Raw genomic sequence first — 23,284 nt, forward strand, 5'->3', positions numbered from 1 at the left:
CATACCTACCTAACAACCTATTATTTATTGAAATGCTTCCATGAGTTATTCTGATGAGTTCTAATCATTAGCTGTTCACACCGGAGATGTTATAAGGTGCTCTGCTTGATGCAAGGAACAAGAATTCATGCATTGGAACAAGTTTCTGCTCACAAAGTTATACAGAGACAGGTGAGTTAGCTGTTCTGGGAGGAGTTGAACTCCCTCTGAAGGAACAAGTTTTTCTGAGATTTTCCAGAAAAGAGAAATAAATGGAAACCTTGGGGGAAATCAGAGGTCTTGGAAAAGTATCTCAGGGCTGCAGGCATTTAACTACAAGCTGGTAGGTATGAAGCATGTGGTAAGAGATAAATGGTTTCATGAAGAATATTAGAATTCTCTGGGTAGCTCCTTATCTCAGAGGGAAACTTGGGTCTTGTCTGAGAACTCGCTGTTGGATGATTGCTGTACAAGCAACACTTGAGAACCTCAGGCTGCATGAATGAAATGCTCCATCAGTTAATGCCCTCTTGTTGCTGCCATCTGACCTCTGAATAACTATTTGCAATCAACACCAGGTCTCAGCAGCCAGTCCAGAATGACAGGCCATAATAATTATAATAATAATAGCCCACATTATTGTGTAATTTTCTATTTCTCATTTATTCAGGGACTTCACATCAACATAATTTCAAGTACATTTAATGGATTTGTCCTGAGTGAATGCATTTCCAATTCATTTAATGGAAAAGAATCAGTTACAGTTGATTATAAAATGGTCACATTTCTGAATACGTAAAAAATGGACTTGAACTACACTCCGCGTGAATGTAAAATTCTGTGCTAAAGATCGCCTTTCTACAAAGAAGGCTTTGGTAATGTTGTTCAATTTAATTAGATATAATCTTTGCAGTTTTCGTTAGCTATTAACATTATGTAAAGATAAACTTAAGCATAATGAATCCTTTCATTATCACATAATTGTTATTTTAATGATTACATTATGAGCAATATAATACTGTACATATTTCTGCTTTTTCACATTAGTGGGCAATTATTTCTAAGGCCTCCTGTAGTAATCCGCCCGCCCACAGAGGCCAAATTATTAATGGGTCTGTATTAAAACTAGGGTCATGGTGTATGTGTCAGTACTATGGACAGAGAAGGAGATATGAATTAACAAGCAAGACTGCATTTATACATGGAGAAAACCCGATCTGGGCATAAACAGAAAGAGACAGACTGGATTAGGCAGATGAAGCTGTTGTCCGAATGCACATGTACCTAGAAGTAAATTCCATTGAACTCAATGAGACTTATTGCTGAGGTGACATGTACAGGATTGATCTATAAGTGCTTCATAACATAATGATGAATTTGAGCCTGATCTGGTTTAGTCTGATCAAGTTAAAGCTAGGATTTAAAAATAATAATAAAAATGATGGAAAATGCTAATGGTAACCTCCATGTGTTTATCAGTTATGTGGATAGAATCATTTAATTGTCACCCAATTTGATGGGATCATTTATCCTGAGGAGACTTTGGGGTGGGGTGGGATGAAAGTAAGTATTAATATTATAATATAATATGATATTCTAACAGAAATTGTAGGTTGCTGGTGGGTGAGGATGAGAATATACAAACCTGAAACAGCTATATATGAACTTTCCCATCAAGAACTAAAGTATCATATGCCCAACAAATCACTATGCTCTACAGCAGATGGCCTCCTATAGATACCATTCCATCAAGTGCTTTTTGGGGGTGAGATTGTGGTACCCAAAAATATGTGTTTGGGGGCACTGTGCTTCTGATTTTATCAGAACAGTTGAGGAGTAGGGGTTTCAGGCCCCTTGCTGGCCATGATACATGGCGACCCATTGAGCCACCCATTGTGGAGGGCTGTTCTACATGTTTCCTTGGGCTCCAAACATTTTCAATAGGCACCACACATCTGCCATATTCATCTCTAGCCTTTTCTCTGTGCGTAACACAACTTTCCAAATTATCCATTTTTTAACCAAGGCCCCATCTGCACTATACATGTACAGCAATATAATACCACTTTAAGCAGCCATCACTTCCCTACAAAAATGTATTATTTAATTAGCCAAAGGCTTGGAAGAAGAGGAATGTTTTCACCTGGAGCCTAACGATATGCAGTGTAGTCGCCAGGCAAGCCTCTGTAGGGAGAGCATTCTACAAGCTGGGAGTCACTGCAGAAAAGGCCTGTTCTTGTGTTGCCACCCTTTGGACCTCTGGTGGAGGGGGACACATGAAGAAGGGTCTCAGATTATGATCACAAGGTCAGTTATATGGGAAAGGCAGTGCTTGAGGTGCACTTAAATGCACTTAATAATAAAACGTCTGGATAAAATCTAGTCCAATTCTGGACTTAGTACTTCATCAGTTGATTCTGGACTGTTAGAAGGCAGTACAAATACCATTCTCTTTCTCCCTCCCTGCTCCCACCCCCTACCATTCCACCAGACACTTGCTATCAGGAATGCTTCTTGCATTCAGGAGTGTTACAGGATGAGCTTTAAGTGTTTTATAATGAAAAATCTATTTATTTCATTAACATTTTGTGCTTCATACCCTTTGTTTTTTCAGCCAATAAAGAACTCTTAACTGACAAAGGGGCTATTAGTCATTCCATGAATGAAGATGGACAAAACCATTAACCTTTTCTGAAAGAATTGCTTTATAAAAAGAAAGAAAGAAAGAACAGAGATGGGCAATGAATAGTTCAGGGAATGCTCACAGTAAAAGTTTGGGGGTGCTCCCAATTTATAAAGTGGACCTTGTCGAAGTTACAAAGCCATGAGTTTACCACAGTATACCAAAGCACATGCACGCACACCCATGCACACCCACACACACACCTGAAAACAATTTTTAATCTGATAGATTTAGGTTATGGATTCACCCCACCCCAACAGTACTTTTTGACTTCATAAACATAATATGTGATACTATTCTGTTTTTAAAATACCCATGAGTTATTTTCACAATTATTTGTACAATTCATACAAACCTATTTTACTGTTGCTCTTGCTACAGGAAGATGGGGGAAAAAATAAAAGCAAACGAAAGTTCAAGATTTTTACCACTACAAAGGATACTTTAACAATTCCCTGCTCTTGGTTGGATCTCTGCCACTCCATGAGCTTAAATGTGCCTATTAGGTGTACGCTAGTACGCCAACTCACAAGCTATATTATTCTACTAATATTTGCAGTCCCTTCATGGATCACTGCCTTGTCGTGGTGAAGGGGCTTGAATAACTCCAAGAAGCTATGAGTTATGCTGTGCAGGGCCACCCAAGATGGAGAGAGTTTAGCTCCACTTGGAGAAGGAGCTGGCAAACCACTCCAGTATTTTGCCAAGAAAACTGCATGTAAATAAAAAAGGAGAAGCTTTGAGAAGAAAGTGAGAGTTTCCAAGGCATGCTTGGTTCATGGGGTCACGGAGAGTTGAACACGACTAAGACAACTAAACAACAATATTTGCAGGGCAGCTGTTTAAATTTGCATGGAAATGTACATTTGTATGGTTCAGATAACAAACTAAAGCGGATCCTTGTCCGTGCTGCCTAGGGAAGCCGATCTGAGAGCTGATTTGCATTAGCACTGTAGAAGACCTCATGCAAAGAGCTTCAAAGTTTAAGACACTGTGAAGCTCATGTATATAAGCCATTTTAGCATATCTTAGTATTGGCAGTAAGCCCATTCCTGCCCCCCCCCCCACAAACAATCTCTAGATAAAATCACCTAAATGTATTTTATCCCACCAAATTAATATTCACCCAGTAATCAAAATCACCCCTCCAATTAAATTTATACCCCCTGGAAATACTTGGGGCAGTCTGAATAAAGATTTTCCCCATGCCCTGGGACCCCATTCCTTAGCAATATCCCTGATGCAGCAACTTTATAGTGACAATATGGAGGTCCAGGTCAGATAAGCAACTGAATAAGTGACCACTTGAGAATCTTATGCATGCCATCATGAATGAGTGAATGAGTATTTATACTCTGGTTCAGTTTCCCCACCCACTCTGGGCAGCTTCCTGCACATATAAAAACATAACAAAACGCCAAACATCAAAAACTTCCCAATAAGGGCTGCCTTCAGATGTCTTCTAAAAGTTGAGTAGTTCTTTATCTCCTTGACATCTGATGGGAGGGCATTCCACAAGAAGGGTGCCACTGCTGAGAAGGCCTTCTGTCTGGTTCCCTGTTTTTCACTTATTGCAGTGAGTTTTTCACTTATTGCAGTGAGGGAACCACCAGAAGGCCCTCAGAGGTGGACTTCAGTGTCCAGGCTGAACGATGGGGGTGGAGATGCTCCTTCAGGTATACTGGCCCAAGGTCAGAAGAAACACATTGAATTGTGCTCAGAATAATAATAATAATAATAATAATAATAATAATAATAATAATAATAAATTATTTATACCCCGCCTATCTGGCTGGGCTTCCCCAGCCACTCTGGGCGGCTTCCAAAAGAATATTAAAATACATCAAACATTAAAAGCTTCCCTAAACAGGGCTGCCTTCAGATTTGTTGTTGTTCTCTTTGACATCTGATGGGAGGGCGTTCCACAGGGCGGGTGCCACTACCAAGAAGGCCCTCTGCCTGGTTCCCTGTAACTTGGCTTCTCACAGTGAGGGAACCGCCAGAAGGCCCTCAGTGCTGGACCTCAGTGTCTGGGTAGAACGATGGGGGTGGAGACGCTCCTTCAGATATACCGTTTAAAGGTCAGCAGCAACACTTTGAATTGTGCTCGGAAACGTACTGGGAGCCAATGTAGGTCTTTCAAGACCGGTGTTATGTGGTCTCTGCGGCCGCTCCCAGTCACCAGTCTAGCTGCTGCCTTCTGGATTAGTTGTAGTTTCTGGGTCACCTTCAAAGGTAGCCCCATGTAAAGCGCATTGCAGTAATCCAAGCGGGAGATAACCAGAGCATGCACCACTCTGGCGAGGCAGTCCGCAGGCAGATAGGGTCTCAGCCTGCATACCAGATGGAGCTGGTAAACAGCTGCCCTGGACACAGAAATATTATAAATCTAGTAAATGAAGTTATAAATATAATAAATGAAGAGATATGGAAGGAAGGTGACTGATCTGTGTCAGCCTCATCTTCGCAAGCAGACAGAATCACAACCAATGGTAAAAGGATCTCATAAGTTATTGACTCTCAACAAAGTTACTTTGGAATAAGCAGTTTTATAGCACAGATTACATGGATTACATGTATTGTCATGGTAACAAGCCAATTGCATCAAGGAAGCTGATCAAAGTCTCAGGTTCAGCAATTCCATATCCTTGCATCCTGACTTAGAAGTCAGTGAGCAGCATGATGCATTTCTCTGCCTCAAATGATAAAACATCACTTTCAAAGCCTAATATGTTGCACCATCTGGTGCACATACTGAGGAGACTATGGACTCCGCCGTGTGAAGCTCAAAAGCAATTTGTTGCCTTCGGATCTATCTAAAATACTAACTACCTTTCAAATTATGCAACTTGCTTACTGGATTCATTTTGTCCATTCCTTATTTCCAAAGGTGGACCAAAGTTGATGTCTTGCACAGAATACTAATTCTGCCCCCATGCAAATCTTGGTGCATCTTGGGTTATACTGGCGTAAGCAGCAGCAAATATTATTTATATCCTTGTAATGGCAACATACCATAACTGAGAACAATGGAAATGAATACATAGAAGTCACAGAACAAGAGTAGGGTGATAGAACCCCTTGTACCAGGATTGGGACCACAGTGATGAGGCTAAATGGTGATGTGGTATGTTCCACTGCTAAGGGATTCTCTGCAAGGGGAAATTCAAATAGCTCCATTTTTGGTAGTTGGTGGGCAGCCAAAACATTTTTATTCTGCCAGCTTTTGACAAGTTTTTAACCGTTTAGTAACTCCAGTGGTAGTATTCAATGCCAGATCTACTCAGAGTAGACCCTCTGAAATTCATGGACATGACTAGCTTAGGTCCGTTCACTTCAGTGGGTCTGCTCTGAGGATAACATAGGTGACTACAACGCTTCTGCTCTTCTGATGCTGGTTTTTATTGTATTATGATATATACTGTGAACCACCTTGGAAGCCCTTTTGCTCCAAAAATTATATTTTTTAAAAAATAAGTATCAATACAATACATGAACAATGCTAGTCTCAGAAACTTCCATCATATGTGGTGACTTAAGACACTAGCCCAGAAGTGGTGGCATAAGGGAACAGGCATGTCCTAAAGGAAACAGAAGCCCCGACTGAGGAGCAGAAGATCACAAACATCTGTATGACAATTCCAGGCTTGGGCCTGCATCCTGAACTAATGGTTTACTCCACCTGAGTAAGCAACCTGGACCTTACTAAGGAATCAACTCATCCACCAAACAACCTTTCCAACTCTACTCATTCAACAAATCCTTATATTGAATAATTGCTAAAGAGATGTGTTGTGCCTTAGGAGTCTACAGCTCTAGGCCAAAGCATAGCCTGTTTAACCACTATTTGCCCATGAGTTTGGGGATATAGCTGAGAACAGCTGTTAGAGACTGCAGCTTGGTTGACCTCTAAATCTCATCAGAGCAACTGGTCTGCTGCATTTGAGCTACCTGTAATCTGGTGGGTCCCCCATCTGATTTGAAATGCTGATGTGAATGCCAACACTGAGGTATGCTGATGATCAGTTAAGTATCTTTTATTATTAAATTTGTATACCATTCTTCATCCGTAGATGTCAGGGCAGTTCACAGCATAAAAAGTAGTGTAAAATTCTTTATAAGAATTTTAGAAGACCTATACTGTAACTCTGTTGTTTATAGCCATCTTTTAAAACAAAGCAAAGCAAAACATCTCAGCAACATCTGACTAAGCAGTACGATTGCGTAATACAAGGTTCTGAACACAGTATTACCAACCAGCGCCACATGTGTTGATCACTGACTGGGTAGCCAGTATTGCGGGTGGGCCTGACAGCAGATTGCAACACAGTTTTTGCTTAAGGCACTGCACCACTGCTAATCTGGGCTGTTCAGGATAAACAGTGAGGGGGGTTGCAAGCTGGCTCAAATTAGACTAGCCTAGCCCACAGCAATGTTGCTTGATGCTCATTTTAAGCATTGCTTCTGTGAAAGTGACTTTCTGTTTTTTAAGGGCAAATGGTTTCCAAAAAGAGCCTCGCCACCAAGACACTCCCTTCCTCCACATCACCTCCACGTAAGGCTGTGGTGTATGGTAGCATTGATCTCTTTGCTTCTAACCTTCATTAATTTTACGCATCCCTGAGGGTGGAGCAGCTTTGGTGCCAGCTAATTAAATGCTATTTAGAGCTGCTCAGTGCATTTTATCAGACCAGAATGAACTCTTTTGTTTTAATGGAATCTACAAGGATTCCTTTCCCAGCTATTTACTAATTAAACGATGCTGTAAGATTTTCTATTAGGTTTTAAACTTCAAGGCAACTCAATAGCGTGCTGGAATTCAGGTAAACAGTCACAAAGGGGGGAAATCCTTTTCACATTTGGTTACTGGTTGGCATCCCTATAAACATAGTTTAAATTTTCCTTTCATCTGACTCTGTATACATAATGCAGCTTTGAAAGGTGCTAATGAAGTATTGGAAAAAGCTGTCAGTTTCTGAGCATCTCTACAATCATAAAAATGAAAAGGCATTATTTATGCACAACAATTATTCAGAAAGAAGGAAAGTTCATACTGCCTTAAACATATAAATATTTCCCTAATGAGGGTCTGCAAAAAAGAACAAATTTTTCTTCACGTTCACACCATCATGGTGTCAACAACAATAGCCAGGTTTTGACAGCCTGTTTCAGAAGTTATTCTGTGTTCAGATTAGGTAAACAGGGAATCTGTTTTGGAATGTGACAGGTTGGTGGACATTAGCTCCTTAATAGAGGTTGGTTTTAGCCTCTTCTACCAACTAATATTAATGACTGATTTTTAAATGCTTTGGTTATTTGCATCACAGACCTGTTTGCAGCTCATTCCTGATCGCTTTTCCCCACCACCAGGTAGTTCAAAATTGAGATAATCTTGTGCTAGAAATACTTTGTTTCTCAAGATCAACTAACATCTAAGTGTCATTAGAGGCTTGTCAGGCTAGAAATATCTTATAGCAATACACTGGTGGTGCACAGCATGTATACAGTTGATATTTAGGAATAAACCTCCCTGGTTCCAAGTAAAGTTTTACATTTGTGTACTATAGGAGTGAGGGATGTGTTAAACCACAGAGCCTAGGGCTTGCCGATCAGAAGGTTGGTGGTTCAAATCCCCGCGATGGGGTGAGCTCCCATTGCTCGGTCCCTGCTCCTGCCAACCTAGCAGTTCAAAAGCACAAAGTGCAAGTAGATAAGCAGGTACCGCTCTGGTGGGAAGGTAAATGGCATTTCTGTGTGCTGCTCTGGTTCGCCAGAAGTGGCTTAGTCATTCTGGCCACATGACCCGGAAGCTGTACTCAGCTAGTAAAGCTAGATGAGCACCGCAACCCCAGAGTCGTCCGCGACGGGACCTAATGGTCAGGGGTCCCTTTACCTTTACCTTTACTATAGGAGTGGCATTTGGCTTCCCTGTAACTTGGTTTGCAGCAAAATCAGTGCACTGTTTAAAGCAACAACGGAAGTGAGGGCTGTTGTTTCTCTGAGGAAACTACAATATCTAGCTTAAGTAACAAAAGTAAGAAAAATTGAGAGTCTGAAACCGATAGAGTGAACAAATGTCTAAAGGTTTGGCAAGGCACACACAGCCATTTCCCCTCACATATGGAGCTAAGTTATTCTTTGACAGCTTACCCAATGGCTCAGATTCAGAACACACTTCACTGTCACATTCAAGGCCTCTCAATGGAGTGAGGAGCTGAAAGTATAACATATGGAACATGGCAAAAGAGTCAACATGGCCTAGTGGACAACACTGACTTTGATCCAAAAATCATGAGTTTGAGTCCTGTCCCTGCAATGGACACATTTCAATGGCCTTCAGCAAATTACTTATTTGTGGGCACGTACAGTAAACAACTCAACAATGGCAAATCCTTTTTTGACATTGGTATATGTTTTCAATCTGCCAGGCAGGACTTACCTGTCTTTCCCAGTTTCCTTCTTAAATACTTCATCACAGTAACTCATGCGCTGCTCTGTGGTCACATAGATTTTTGCCCCAGGGTAGCTGTCCACAGTCTTCTTCAGCATGTTGTACACAATGCCACTGCCATCCTTCCTCATGTTTCGAAAAGGTCCCCAGATGACATAAACTGTGCTGTTGGTTTCCTTGAAAAAATATTCAGGATTCTTAAGCAGAAGAGGAACACTGGTGTGGGAGACGACTCTCACGGTGGTCCGCTTCCCAACATCTTCTTCATAGCCCTTGGTGGGAGCATTATTCATCCTCCAGATACAGGAGGACTGGTCAATTTCAAATCCTACTTTCTGTTCAGACATCTGACCTGAATTTGAAATGATGGCACACAGGTCACAGTCCAGTTGTAGAGGCTGGTGAGGGAGGAAGAGAAGAGAACAAAAATAAACTGTCAGTTTCTGGACAGGCCACTTCCCAGAAATCTATGCTCCTGCCTCATCATGTGACAAGGCATGTTACCCAACCCAGTGCCTGCATGGCACCAGAAACAAATCAACCAACATTTCAGGTGATTCAAGGGCAGAGCATTCTAAGACCAACACTGATACTGATTTGTCAATGCTTAGCTTCTCTGTCGCTGGATCAGTACCAACACTACAGAAACTAAAGAGAGTTGAGGTTTAGAGTCTCATAGTACATACAATGTCATTGCCTGGCCCCAAAAAACTGACCATGATGGCACCAGGCATATTTCTCTAGGGAGGGCATCCACAGATGGGAAGCCACCATTGAAAAAGCCCATTCTCATGCACCAATTAGTCAAAGAGGAGGAAAAGAAGTTGAGACAGGCCGGGGGCAAAGTCTGGGATTAAAACTTAGAAAGGTAGTCAATAAAATACCCATGGAACTATTAAAGCCAAGGCAGGAATGAGGTTCTGTGGGATTCCATGCTGGAGCATGTCAGTCATGCAGCTAAAATCTGTGCAACCAGGAAAGTGCAGGGTGGAAGTGAGAACTTTGGAAGTTCAGCAATTGTAGCATATATATGCATAGAGAGAGAGAGAGAGAGAATGAGAGGATTATAAATGCTAGAACCCTGTGGAGGATTTGAGGCAAATAATTTTACCTAGCCCATTAGAATGCAGACATGATTATTAGAAGACTAACATGATTACATGCTGTTGTTAGATAATATGCATTTGCACTCATGGTGTCTGGTTGGAAGAGTGCTGTAAAGAAAATAGAGAGGGAAAGTACAACACAGTGGCAGCGAGGAGAAAAGGAGTCAACTCCCACGTGGCAAAGCAAGTGAAGCTATTTAATAACAGGATGACAACAAAGCCATCAGGGAGACTTTCTCCTGCTTATATTATCACTGAACATTGAATAAAATGTAATCTCTGACCTCTGCAATTTTAAGTCAACTAGATAATAATTGTTTGCATTATACTGCACAAGATGCCCCCCCCCTCATTTTTTAAAGGTCTAGAACTGAAGGTATGTAATGTGTTTTTGGTAGAAAAGTTGCTTTTTGGTCAAGGTGGTCTCTGCAGAAACTGCACTGGCTTGACAATATTGATCAAAAAGAATATGCGTACAGAGGTAATACATTCTAGAGATATAAAAGCTATTTATTATTAGCTCTGTTAGGAAAAGATCTATTACGGTCATTAGGGTCTTTAATAATAAATGGAGCAAAGTAATTTGCCACTGCCGGAATCATTTTTGTCATCTAATCATACTGCTGCCCAGGTACATCTTGTCAATATTGTAGTGTCTGTGTTATCTCTGAATTTAAGTATTTCATAATGACATGGTAATTATGAATCATTTGAAAAACATACCTTGTTAGCTATTGGCTGTTTTTGTGCATAATGCTGAGCCATTAAACGATTGCTAAGAAAATTGCAGAGCATTCCACTGTGAAGCACCTGACTCTGTCCCACTAAACTGTGCATAGGTGGAAGCTACCACAATAAGTTTCCTTGTAGGTGGGAGCTGGTCTATCAGGGGTGGGAAGAGGGCAGGGTTGGACTGGCCATGGACCTGCTGGAGCTTAAGCGGATTCAACTACCAACAAGTTGTGCCAATGAGCATGATCCTGTCAGCAAAACTACAGAGGATGGTTGTCTACTAATGCATGCTGTCTTCCCCCATTCTTCCCTTCCCCAGGTGCCCTCCCTAAATCTGCTCCGTTGGGTTGGAGAAATGCCTAAAATGGATTTAGGAGGAGCAGAAGGAGCAGAATGGCAAAACATTCTATTGCAAAAGCAGAAATATTTGTCCAAATGGCACCATTGCATCAGCAGTATGTTGGATCCACACAGAAGTTTCCTGTCTTGTCCCTCACTTCCCACAACAATCGCTAAGAAGAAATAGCAACATAAAAAACACTGAAGGAAAAAGGCCTCCTTATAGAAGAATGGGTCTCTGTATGCTTGCTTGCTTGGTTGTTGTTCACTGTTCATTTTCCTTTTTAAAAAATGTTCATGTGGAATGTAACAAATCAACCTACTGGAACATTGCCTTTCCCCTTTATATTGTCTTGTGGTTATCATTTTGTAAAATCTAGCTCAGCAATCTGTGCAATCATGTGCAGGCATCTAAGAAGGGATTTCTGCAACTGAGAGTGGTGAAGTAGAAAGGTTGGTCTGGCTTAACTGCCTCTACTGGGGTCAAACTTGTGTTTGCAAACACCAAGAAGAGGGTGGGTGTGTACTCACATGTGATCTACACACACACTGCCAAAACATACAAGAAATTGAACTGTTGTTTGTATATGCTTTAGGTCAAACATCATTAACTGGATAAAAGGAAATCCATTTTTAAAGAGCACCTATTGCCATCAAAATAAATTCAGTTCAAGCCTTTATTACTGACCATCCAATTGCTTTAGAAGCCTTCTAGATTAAAGCTTTTGCCACCTCAAATATCTGTCACATTCTACTGGATCTGCTGTTGGCTTTATTATTTGACCCTCTCTAGGTTTGCTTGTTTGGTGTCTTGACTTCAGGATTTGCACAGCTGTGTCATCACCACCATCTGTTGCTACAAAACTGATGAGCAATAATAATGTCAGTGGGACTGGTGTGGAATAGTGATTCTGCCAGAGGATTTTGAACACGATGTGGATTAATATGACCTGTTTACAAACTGATGTTTTAATAAGTTTACTACGTTTATCTGTTTATAATCATGACTCAATCTACAATGGCTTTTTCAGAGCTTTTTCTCAATATTGATGTTTCTTGCATGAACCATCTGTGATCGATAGTGCTCACTGGCAGCTTCATACAAGCAAGACTGTCATGAGATACTTGAGGATATCAACTTAAGGACTTTATTTTTTAATATACCCAAAGGCTGCACCTGCCAAATGGGATCGCCATATTGATGCTCATCACTTAAATGATGCAAAGTAGTAACTTCAATGAAATATGTTCTGAAGGCTACCTTTTTATTGCTTCTAGAAGCAGGAAAATCTCCATAAAATTGAGTGAGTGTTCCTAGTTGAACTCTTGTGTGTTATCTTAGGATACTATGGACATATATTCTCCCTGGAGGAATTAATGCTATGCCCCAATTGTAGAGAATTCATATACAGTGGTACCTATGGTTACGTACTTAATTCGTTCCAGAGGTCTGTTCTTAACCTGAAACTGTTCTTAACCTGAAGCACCACTTTAACTAATGGGGCCTCCTGCTGCTGCTGCTGTGCCACCGGAGCACAATTTCTGAAGCAAGGTAATATTAGGAGCACAATTTCTGAAGCAAAGTTCTTAACCCGAGGTAATATTAGCGGAGTCTGTAACCTGAAGCGTATGTAACCTGAGGTACCGCTGTACAAATTTATATTCACATAAGGTGATAATTAACTGAATCACACTCCGTGACTAAGCCCATTGTTTTCAGTGAGTTTACCCTGATTATGACTTAAGTCAGGTACCATCTATAACATTTCCCATGAGTTGGCGGTCAAAGCCAAAATGACTATTTGAGGAAAGGTCCTATCTGTTATAGCAGAGATGGGGGCAGAATCTGTCATCTTAATAGATGGGCAGGACCACTCAGCTGTCAATCACTTGACACCCAACTTCAAAGGAAATAATTGAGAGTGCACTCCCAATTCTTTGTTTTCTTCCTTTGGAGTCACAATTAAACACAAGCTGCCAGGTCCCCCCACCAAGGAAAATTCCTGCTGAAAGGGGCTTGCAGTTAACATCAAGCAGCTGATTAGTGCTTACTGCAAACCCTGGTGAGATTTGACTGTGCAATTCCTGAGTGCAGTCAATCCCAGCAGAGTTTGCAGCTGAAATTGATTCAAACCCCACTTCGGACAGGCATCGGATGCACTTGGGAGTTGCCACTAGGGAGCTCCCAAGTGCAGCAATGTCCCAGTGGGCTTTGCATTTGACACCAAGTTTATTTTCCCCCATAAACAAGCCATATTAGCCACGGAACAACTGAATGCACTTTAAGGCTCCTAGTTGTTCCTTTGCAGGCATGTCTTTATCCAGCCTCACATCTACATGCCAGCTTCTCATTAGCACAACGGTAACATTACATAAAACAGAAATTCTGGAATTGGTTGCATCGTAATAATTTCCCCCTGCAGCTTCTGAAATGAACAATGACTTCAGGTGAAAAAGGGGAGACAAGAAAATGTTCAAGCAGCCATTGTCCCTAATGCAAAGTCCAAGGAAATATTTCTGGAAGTATTACTCATATTAAATGATGCCTAAAAACCACTCTGAGAAATATGACCAGCATAGCTGTTCATGCACAATAATCAGCTATTGCATACACTTGCTTGTTTGGACTGCTCTTACAGAAATGAATTTTGGCTTGCATGCATGTAATAACAAGCACACTCAGCCCCTCAGCGAGACACATCAGCATGGGCCCCTCTCCTTGTGGACCCCATGTTATTGCTCCTGCTTTCCCTGATACGAACACTAAAGCAAGCCAACTTTTCAAGAGCTAAATCCCTCCCTTGAAAAGCTCTGATCCTCCAGGAATCGTTGTATCTGTTCAAAATGCAACACTGAGATCTCTTTGAATGTCTTCCTGTCATCTTGTTTGACTGCAGAACCATGCTGCTGAGCAGAACTACTGCAACTCAGATTCACTCTGGGTATGTATAGAAAAGACCCACCCTATTTTTTTGTTTTTTTAAATGCAACATGTATCAGTTGCAGAGAACTTACATTTAAATCCGTAAAGGAACAATGGAATGTTTGACCTTTCCATTTTCCACTAGAGCTTGTGGTCAATAGAAAGCATAATTAAAACGGTGAATTAGGACTTGAAAAACAATGAGATTTCCCTTGCAAAGAGATAGCTATGTAATAAAGGTCACTTATGAAGCAATTCCAATTATTAAGCCTTTGCATTTAGCATTGAAGCTGCTCCACAAAATCAAAGGTTACACTATTAAATAATGAAAGAAACCAAACCGGAGAAGGTCATCGGCAAAACTAACTAGCACTTTCTAACAGCTGCTGCGTATTTACTGATGTGTGTTACCAAATGGACACAGTGGTGTGAATACACATGATTCCCATTGTGAAAAGAAGAATAAACAATGAATTTGGTCCAAAAGATTAAAAGGGATCTGCCCCATCCTCATTTCCTCAGTAGCAGAGTCGTCTTTCAACGTTCTGTGTTTTGCATAGAAAATGAGCCTTATGATTAAATTATCATGGACATTCAGAAATTTCAAAATTAAACCATTTCTGTTGCTATCTTAATTATGGGATTATTATTATTTTTGTAATTTAGAAACAATGCAATATTAATCCTCTTAATGTTTGAGAGGGGCAATTATTAAGAAGTCACACCACACATTAATTTACTCCTCTAATTTGAGCTTCTCTTCTAATTATCCAATTTGCATGGATTCTAACAATGCAGGTACCAAAGCTCTAGAGATGCATACTTCATTTTAGTGCTATTTATTCTTCAGCTCTTCCAGAATATCATCAGAGTTTTCCATTTTGGAGAATGCAACATGTTTAATGATACCAGGTGGGAATAGCATTTGCCTTGATTCTTCCTGATGTTCTTTTGAGGTCTCTCAAATGAAAGATACAAAAGAGCCATTAACTGTCTGGCACTGCTTTTATTGCTTCCCTGTGTCTTATAAGCAAAAGAAAAAAAGAGTATTTTAATTTTCTTCTGTTTCAGGAATAATTAGCCAAGCTGTTTCCATCCACACATAGTTACTTTCCACAGACCTCAACCTGGGACAAAGACTTTGTAGGCAAGAATGCTCAGCATATTTTAGAAGGCAAGACAATGCTGCATTTGCTTGCATGTTCACAAACCTGACGTTCCAATTTAGTGTGGCTCTCAGGAGCGCTATATATAAATCACAAACTATAACCAACACGAACGCACATACACACAGAGACGCAAGCTGGATCTGATTACTTATGTGCGAGTTTCAGTCCCCTGTTCCTCCTACTACAGCAAGCAAGTTGGCTCCAGGCCTCACGCTGCAGAAAGCATCCCTGTCTTCATAAAATTTAATGTTCAGAATCATCAAACTTTTAACACTTGGAAATTATTTAACAATAAGCAAATTGTCAGCCTGGGTTTCAGTTTCCAGAACAAGTGCGACATGATGGTCCTTTGCAAAGCAGTTCCTGCAAACTGAACAATCAGGAAAATCCATTGTTACTGGGAAAGCAAAGGCAATTGACATTATCAAGCAGCAGAAACAGACTTTTCAGTTGAGCATAAGTTAAATAAAGTTTTATCTTACTGAAGTTCAGATTCATACTCCCTATTGCAACCATAGTGGTTTGCAATAAAAAAAAAAGTGTAACAGAAAAAAGTAAAAGTCAAATTTAAAGCAGAAAAAATGAGCAACAATTAAACCAAGGCAGCAGCATTAAAACTTCTGCATAAACAGCATAAAACAGCAGGACATTTATTAAAAGCTAGTCTGAATTTTTAGAAAAAATCTCTCTTCCTGACATTTAGCAGATGGCAGAGTGCTTGGTGATTCTGTACTGGGAGAGAGTCCCACCATCATGGAGCCACCATTACAAATATGTTCCTGTGTCTTGTATGTGACATTACATATGGCTCATGTGACATCATACATGGACTAGGACAGAGAGCAGAGTCTCTAGTATAGTCTTAAAGGTCTGACAAGTAAAGTGATGAATACACATATCTACTGAATATTCAGACTTCAATCTGGCTACTTTTAGAGCAACAGTTTCAATTATCACAGTCCATGCTGAAAGCCAGGGAATGACATCATAGACTCCTAAATTTAATGTGATGCTATCTTAGGTGTGTCAGGAAACGTGTCCACACTTACCTGACAAATCTGTCTACTAGAAATATTATGGCTGGAAAAACGTTAGCTAAATAATTGGTGCTTTCAATGCAAGTGGAAATGTTTCCAAATGAAGGTGATATCTCGCTGGGAAACTGCCATTCATCTACCAATATCTCTATTAAAAATCTCAGTGCAACATATATAACATAAAAAGGTGGTTTGGGGCCGAATTAGATGTGACATTAATGTATGTTTGTAGCTGCTGAGAGGCAGGGAGGGGAGGTTTCTAATGACCAGGACTAACCCTCCCCTCCCCTTCTGCCATCTTGATGATACCTCCCTATGCTGTTTGTGTGGGGGGAGGGGATTCCCACTATGGAACCAATGGGAAGTTCCAGCCAAATCCACATAAAAGTGATTTTGAGCCTCCCCTCCTGCTGCAATCCAAAGTATTAGGCGCTACCCCCACCCACTATACCTGACTGCTATTTGCATTAAACACCAGCACACTAAATACAAAGACACATTTAATGTCAAGTCTGGCTTGGCTTCTAACCTCTTGCTGAAATCACAGCATTCAGGGTACAATATACATGGTGGGTCCTATTGATTACACACACAACTGCATGCGCCATTGAGTACCTGCATATGTCCTAACCCAGGGGCAGGGAACCTTGTCTTTTAGTCCATGGGCCACGTTTTCTCATGGGGGAAACTTTGGGGGCTGCCAGAAGTACATGGAACCAGAGGCAAACGTGGGGGAGGGTCAAAAAAAAAATCCTTCCAGTAGCACCTTAAAGACCAACTAAGTTAGTTCTTGGTATGAGCTTTCGTGTGCATGCACACTTCTTCAGATACACAGAGGGTGGGGGAGGGTGTGTGAGTTTTGAGAGCCGGCTAGAAAGACCTGAGGTTTCCTATCCTGCCAGACCCCCCAATTCACACACACACAGGCTTACTAAATTTGGAAATGGATCTAGATTACATTAGTTTAGTCCTATGCTGAATGGATTTTCCCAGTTGTCATGGACTTCCATCTATGCTGACTTCTCCAAAACCTTAGCAAAACAACATCTATTCATCATCTGAAGAGTGACTTCTGTTTCTACAGACTACCTGCCTGTGACTGCTGGGGCAAGCATGTAGTTGGGAAACAACCCTTTCCCCTAAAAATAAAAAATAAAGATTCCCACATCCTGTTTGCCTCTCAAAATTTAATAAATTGCTTTTCAAGAACATCTCTCATTTCACCAGAATGCCTTAGCTCACGATGGAAACAAGTAAAGAGATTGTCTGAGTCACTGATATAAAACACACACCCCAACACAAAAACCCTCATATACAGCATTTGGATAATTCTTGGGCTGCACAGTATTAGTTCGAGAACTGGGAGTCATTCCAAACAAATGTTGCATGTGGAAGCCAAGAGGCCATTCATCTTAAAAGCCACCATGTTGCTCACCTGCCCCTCATTAGCATTGCACGGCTGTTCAGGCAAAGCCAACAATAATATGCCATTTGAGCAAGAAGCTGTTCCATCAAATTGTACTAAGTATGCTAAACAAAGAGCAATCAGCCTTCGAATATGGGACAGCCGCCACTTCCCAAAAACACCTACTTAAAGCTTTTTAAGCCACTTTCTTTAATTTGTTTGCAAGAATATTGCTCCAAAATACTCAGTGCTACTTAGGTACAGCGTGCTGGGTCCAGTTAGTAGTAGGTAGTATTGGATGAATGTCCTATTGCAAGAGCTTTTCACATGATCATTAGTAACATAATTAAATACGCTTTAGAAATCAGGAAAGGGAAAAGGCTTTCCCACCCCTCCTCCCAGTGCCAGTTATATTTGGTTGACATACAGCAGAAAACACCAGGAGGCGAAATGTCAGTTGCGACTGATGGGTACATGGTGAGAAGGAACATACTGTTAGAACATAGTCTGAATTGCGAATGATTCTCAACAGGAGAGGACCAAAATAGTTTCTCACCTCTAGTATCTCACCGCGCAGCACAATATGCTTCCATCATACACCGTGTAAACCTTTCTTAGAAAGCGTGTTACACAATGGAGACCCAATGCCAGGCTGACTTTGCCTTGCCTTCACTGAACAATAGCCAGCTAGGTATCAATGGGGCAAAGAATGCATGCGATGTTCCCATCTGCAGCAAACACACAGCAGAACCCCCATTGCACAAACATCAATTATTCAGAATTCCCAATAACTGCAATCCATTTTGCATCCCTCACTTGACCTCCGTGAGCAATGCAACCCGGCAAGTGTACTTAGCTTTTGTATCTTCCCCTGGTGGCTGTACAGATGAAGGGAAGTTATAAATATTTTACATACATAACAAACAATACCTTTTGGATACCACCTCTCCACTGACAACCCCCACTTTTAATAAGTAAGGTTGCACTGAAGATTGTAACTGCATCTGCAGCATGCCTCTGAATACCACATACTGGGAACCAGAAGTGGAAAGAGTGATGTTGCACTTAGGTCCTGCTTAAGGTCTTCCCATAGTGATCTGGTTGGCTCCTGTGAGAACAGGATGCTTGTCTAGATGGAGCTTAATGTGTTTTCCTATCTCAGCGACTAGAAATTGCTGAGATAGGGTCTTTTTTACTCCCTAGGGCAGGGGTAATAAACCTGTAGCACCAGGTGTTGTTGGAATCCAGCTCCCATCAGCCCCAGTTAGCAAGGCCAATATTCAGGGATTATGGGAGTTACAGTCGAAACAACATCCAGAGGGGCACAGATTCCCACTCCTGCCCTAGGAGATGGCCAATCCCCTGAAATGAAGTAGAAAAGGAGCTTAGCTTGCCTTTCTGTTTAGAGTGAACCCTTAAGACTTCCTAACGCAAATTAAGACTTCCTAGTGCACATTATTAACATGAGAACTGTGCAGAAGAGTCATATTTATTGTATTTGTTTTGATGGGGAAATGGAATGGTGTACCCTGCATTCAGCATAACTTGTAACAGAGCATACTGCATCAGCATAGATATAGTACATGTGACTAGGGATTCAACTGCAGGGTTCTATATGCATGTAGCCCAGTCTTCACTTACCTGGAGTCCTCTGGATTTTTTGGACTACAACTCCTATCAGTCCCATCTAGTTGTAGTCTGAAACACCCAGAGGGCACCAGGTTGGCAAAGAAGAAAGCAGTCTCTCAGAAATGATGCTGAACGTGGTGATACCCCTCACCTCTCCAAGGGTATTCCTAACCAAGCTCATAAGGTCTGTGCAGCCTTGCAACGCTTGAACCACAGTCATGCTTATAATTAGGGCAGTTAAAAGAGAGCTTTTCCCTACCAGCACACGGGTGAAATGAGAATTCTCAATCTCATTAGTGCTATTGAGGATAATGAAACTGGGGGTAGTTACTCCCATTCACATAAAGCCACATGCAACAATGTGTCTCCCCAAGGACATAAACCATATGCTACACAACCTGCTATCGTTCACTTTGTACCTCAGCTTAGGGCAGGCACATCAAAGGAAAAGGAGGACACCCATGTGCTTACTCTGCTCTTCAAAGTTCCTGAGGTAGTTAGAGAGAAAATAACTTCTGAGAAAGGATGGTTCTGTTAGGAATCAGAGAGAAGAGTGGGGGGTAGAGAACACAATTTCTTAAATTATTCTGGGTTGGTGGTTGTTCTTTTAATTTGGATGAGTCAAGGGTGTACATGCACAATTCCCTAAGATGGGAATGAATGTTATAAAATACATAATCCACACTGAGGGATGTCACACAAGCAAAGGGGATGCTTTGATCACAGCATTCACAACATGCCTGAAGATTCTAAGGACCTCAAAATTCTATGGTCTAGGAAACCCAAACCATCTCCACAGTTCCTGAAGCAAGAAGGAATCTATCCCTCCCACCTTGCTTTTAGCAACTGTTAGTCCCCCAAACAGGTCAAGTATCCTGCCTTCTCCTTTTAGTCCACTGAGGTGCAAAACAAACAAGGTAAACCAAACCCACAAACAAAAGTGCAAGGAAGTCAGAGGGGCCCTGACATGATTGGGTGTGCCTCCACTATGGCTGCTGGTTTCACAGAGTTGAACAGGGCAATGGAGCCATATAATTGCATCTGTACTGAAAGGCATGACCTTCCTGTTCTCTAACACACACACACACACACACACACACACACACACACAGAGAGAGAGAGAGAGAGAGAGAGAGAGAGAGGGAATGGCAGACTGCACTCAAGTAGGATGTACTTGTGAGTTTATGCTAGGCTAGGGATGCAGAACTTGGACCCCTCCAGAGATTGTTAGATTTTGACTCTCATCAGTCCCACTTAACATGGCCAATGGCCAGGGATGGCAGTTACCCATTCCTAAGCTAGGCATTGTCCATGACTGGAAGCAATGTAAGAGCCCAAGAGCCTACCTACACCATTTCCAATAATGGCATTTCAGTGACAAAACTGGTAAATAGTATAGATTTCATTACTGTGTGGTGGGTAGACAATTACTATTTGGAAGGTTGAACAGTGCCAGCAGAACAAGCAGTTTTTGGAGGTTTAATTAAATCAGCCTGACTCATGTCTGTGAAAGAAAAGCTCCAACCTAGTTCCAAACATACTAGTCAGGTGGACCCTGATCATCAGCAAATCCTCATACACACACACACACACACACACACACACACACACACACCCCTATACTGCTAAGCACTCTCTCTCTAGGAACTTATCAGATTGACCTCTACATAACCAAAGCCCATCTTATCTCCTTACAAGAACGTGAGTGGATTTCCCCCAGCAAAGAATAAATCACTTCAATATTTCCAAAATGAGCTCTACCTCTTGCTTCAGGTCAATTTATTTGTGATCTGATCTAAGAAAGGGAAGTAAGATTAAGAAGCAAACCTTGCAAACAAATTAAACTGCAGAGTTGACTATTGAAGCTGGAAGTGGGAAATACAGATCCCCAAGAACTGGGAACAAGCCATAAAGTAACCTCTAATTCACTGGAACTCCATTGCTTTCTAAACTCATTATTTAATTTAGTTATTCTTGGAAGACCAGCTAACAGATTGTTTTGTATGCATGGACAGAAAGTGATAAGCTAAAATGTTAATTATCCATTTTTTCCTGAATAGAAATTAATCCATGTCAAGAATAACAAAAAGGATTATTATAGTAATATTATGCCTGCAGTGTTTTTTTAAAATGCATTTTGTCCAAAAAACAACAACAACAACCCCACAAACAAACCTTAATAAGAAGCTGAAGTCCTACGTTTTTAATTACTAGGCATTTTTATCTTTTAAGAAAACACATGCACACCACTGGCCATGTATGTACCTTTCTGCTTCCCTCACTGTCATACTGGGACTGTTTGTAGTGCATTTAAATGGCTGAACAAGGCTTGAAAAGCATGCTTTCCACAGATACTTAAGAACTTGCTGCAAAATATCTTTTTATAGTCTAGATCCAATAATTAAAATTGTTTTGGAAAAGTCTAAAATGAAAGCTTTGTTTATGTTAGTCTTACCAACGAAAACCAAGATCCCAGGCTATTGGTTCCTTTCCCCAACTCCCACATCCCTGAAGTCTAAATGCTTCAACATCTAGGTGATGTTTATTGTAGAGGGCACCTTTATTGCAAATTTGTTTTGTATTCATTAAAATAAAAATTACAATTCATATTCAGACAAAGATAATTCACACCCTAAGGACCAACCATTTTTGATGCTTTGAGTGAAGGACAACATTCTAGGTACATCTTCAGCTGAGAAAGCTGCTGCACTTTGCCTAATGACAGGGACTGGCCTGAGTAGGAAACAGTGGCAAAATGCTGGAGGGCAAAGCTGTATGAACTACTATCATGTGCCCCTTAAGCTAATCTGCTGCTTTCATATGTGGTGAAAGAATCTGCCAGTCTGGTCAGCTTCTGTGCAAGGATTGAGGAGGGCACACCATCTTGTCCTTTGCCTCTGGCACCATCCAGCCCATCCTTTCACCCTACCTGCATTTGAGTAAGCCTGCAGATGGGACGTTGGTGTGTGCACTTCCTGCATCTCACCCGGTCTTCCCTCTCACATTGATTCAAATAACTTGCACCAAACAGTGTAGAAAAGAGTATCAGGTGGGGATGAGGGAGGATACAAAGACCTCCCATTTAGCCTACCCCAGGCTGCATGAACAGAGGCACACAAGGGAAACCTGACCCCCTCATCTGTTGGCATTGTGCCTTCGTTTTATTGCAGACACGTCCAACAGGTAGATCATGATCTACCAGTAGATCAGTGGCTCCCTCGAAAGAAGCTGAACAACTTTGGTTCCCCTTTTTTGCCTTGTACCCCTAAAAAATGTGCCTTCCTCCTGCCTAAAAAAAGCTCAACAACTTGGGGATTGGTGACATCCCCAAAAAGGGGGTAGATCACTGACAGTTTTTAATTCTGTAAGTAAATAGCAGACTCTTGGGAGTTGGCCAGCCCTGTTTTATTGGATTGTGTCCGGTGTTTTAATCCACTACAAATTATTGCTGCTGAGTGCAACTCCTCATTAGAAAAGGCTACTAATATGGCACACAAAGCTGTACTATGTATCTGCCCTATTGTATTTAACTAAACAGTTGAAAGTGTTATCCATGAGGAAATTCACATTTACAAATGCCCACTTAGAGCCAAGCCACACTTAGCCTCACAGGCATTAAATATGGTGAGGCTGTGGGAGTGAAACTTGTGGTCCTTACATGCACCTACACCCAAAGTAAACTATTCTGTAGGATCACACCTCACCATTACTTTTAGGAAATGGGCTAACTGGAATGATTTTTCAGGAAATAATAATGAAAGATGTATGCCTACTGTTGTCAATTCATACAAGACATTCTAGATGTAACTGTTCATTTACATGTGCAAAAAC

At 41.2% G+C, this 23,284-nt stretch overlaps 1 protein-coding gene across 3 annotated transcripts in view; it reads right to left on the reverse strand.

Moving 5' to 3' along the window:
• ST6GALNAC3 (ST6 N-acetylgalactosaminide alpha-2,6-sialyltransferase 3) overlaps positions 1-23,284 on the reverse strand; it is a 238,857-nt gene that overhangs the window by 73,002 nt on the left and 142,571 nt on the right. For all 3 annotated transcript variants that reach the window (XM_028733058.2, XM_028733059.2, XM_077928569.1), the window contains one exon: positions 9,102-9,511. In XM_028733058.2, the coding sequence (XP_028588891.1) occupies positions 9,102-9,511 (410 nt within the window). The remainder of the gene's footprint in view (positions 1-9,101; positions 9,512-23,284) is intronic.

Source organism: Podarcis muralis, chromosome 5 (genome assembly GCF_964188315.1).
Source record: "Podarcis muralis chromosome 5, rPodMur119.hap1.1, whole genome shotgun sequence".
NCBI lineage: Eukaryota > Metazoa > Chordata > Lepidosauria > Squamata > Lacertidae > Podarcis > Podarcis muralis.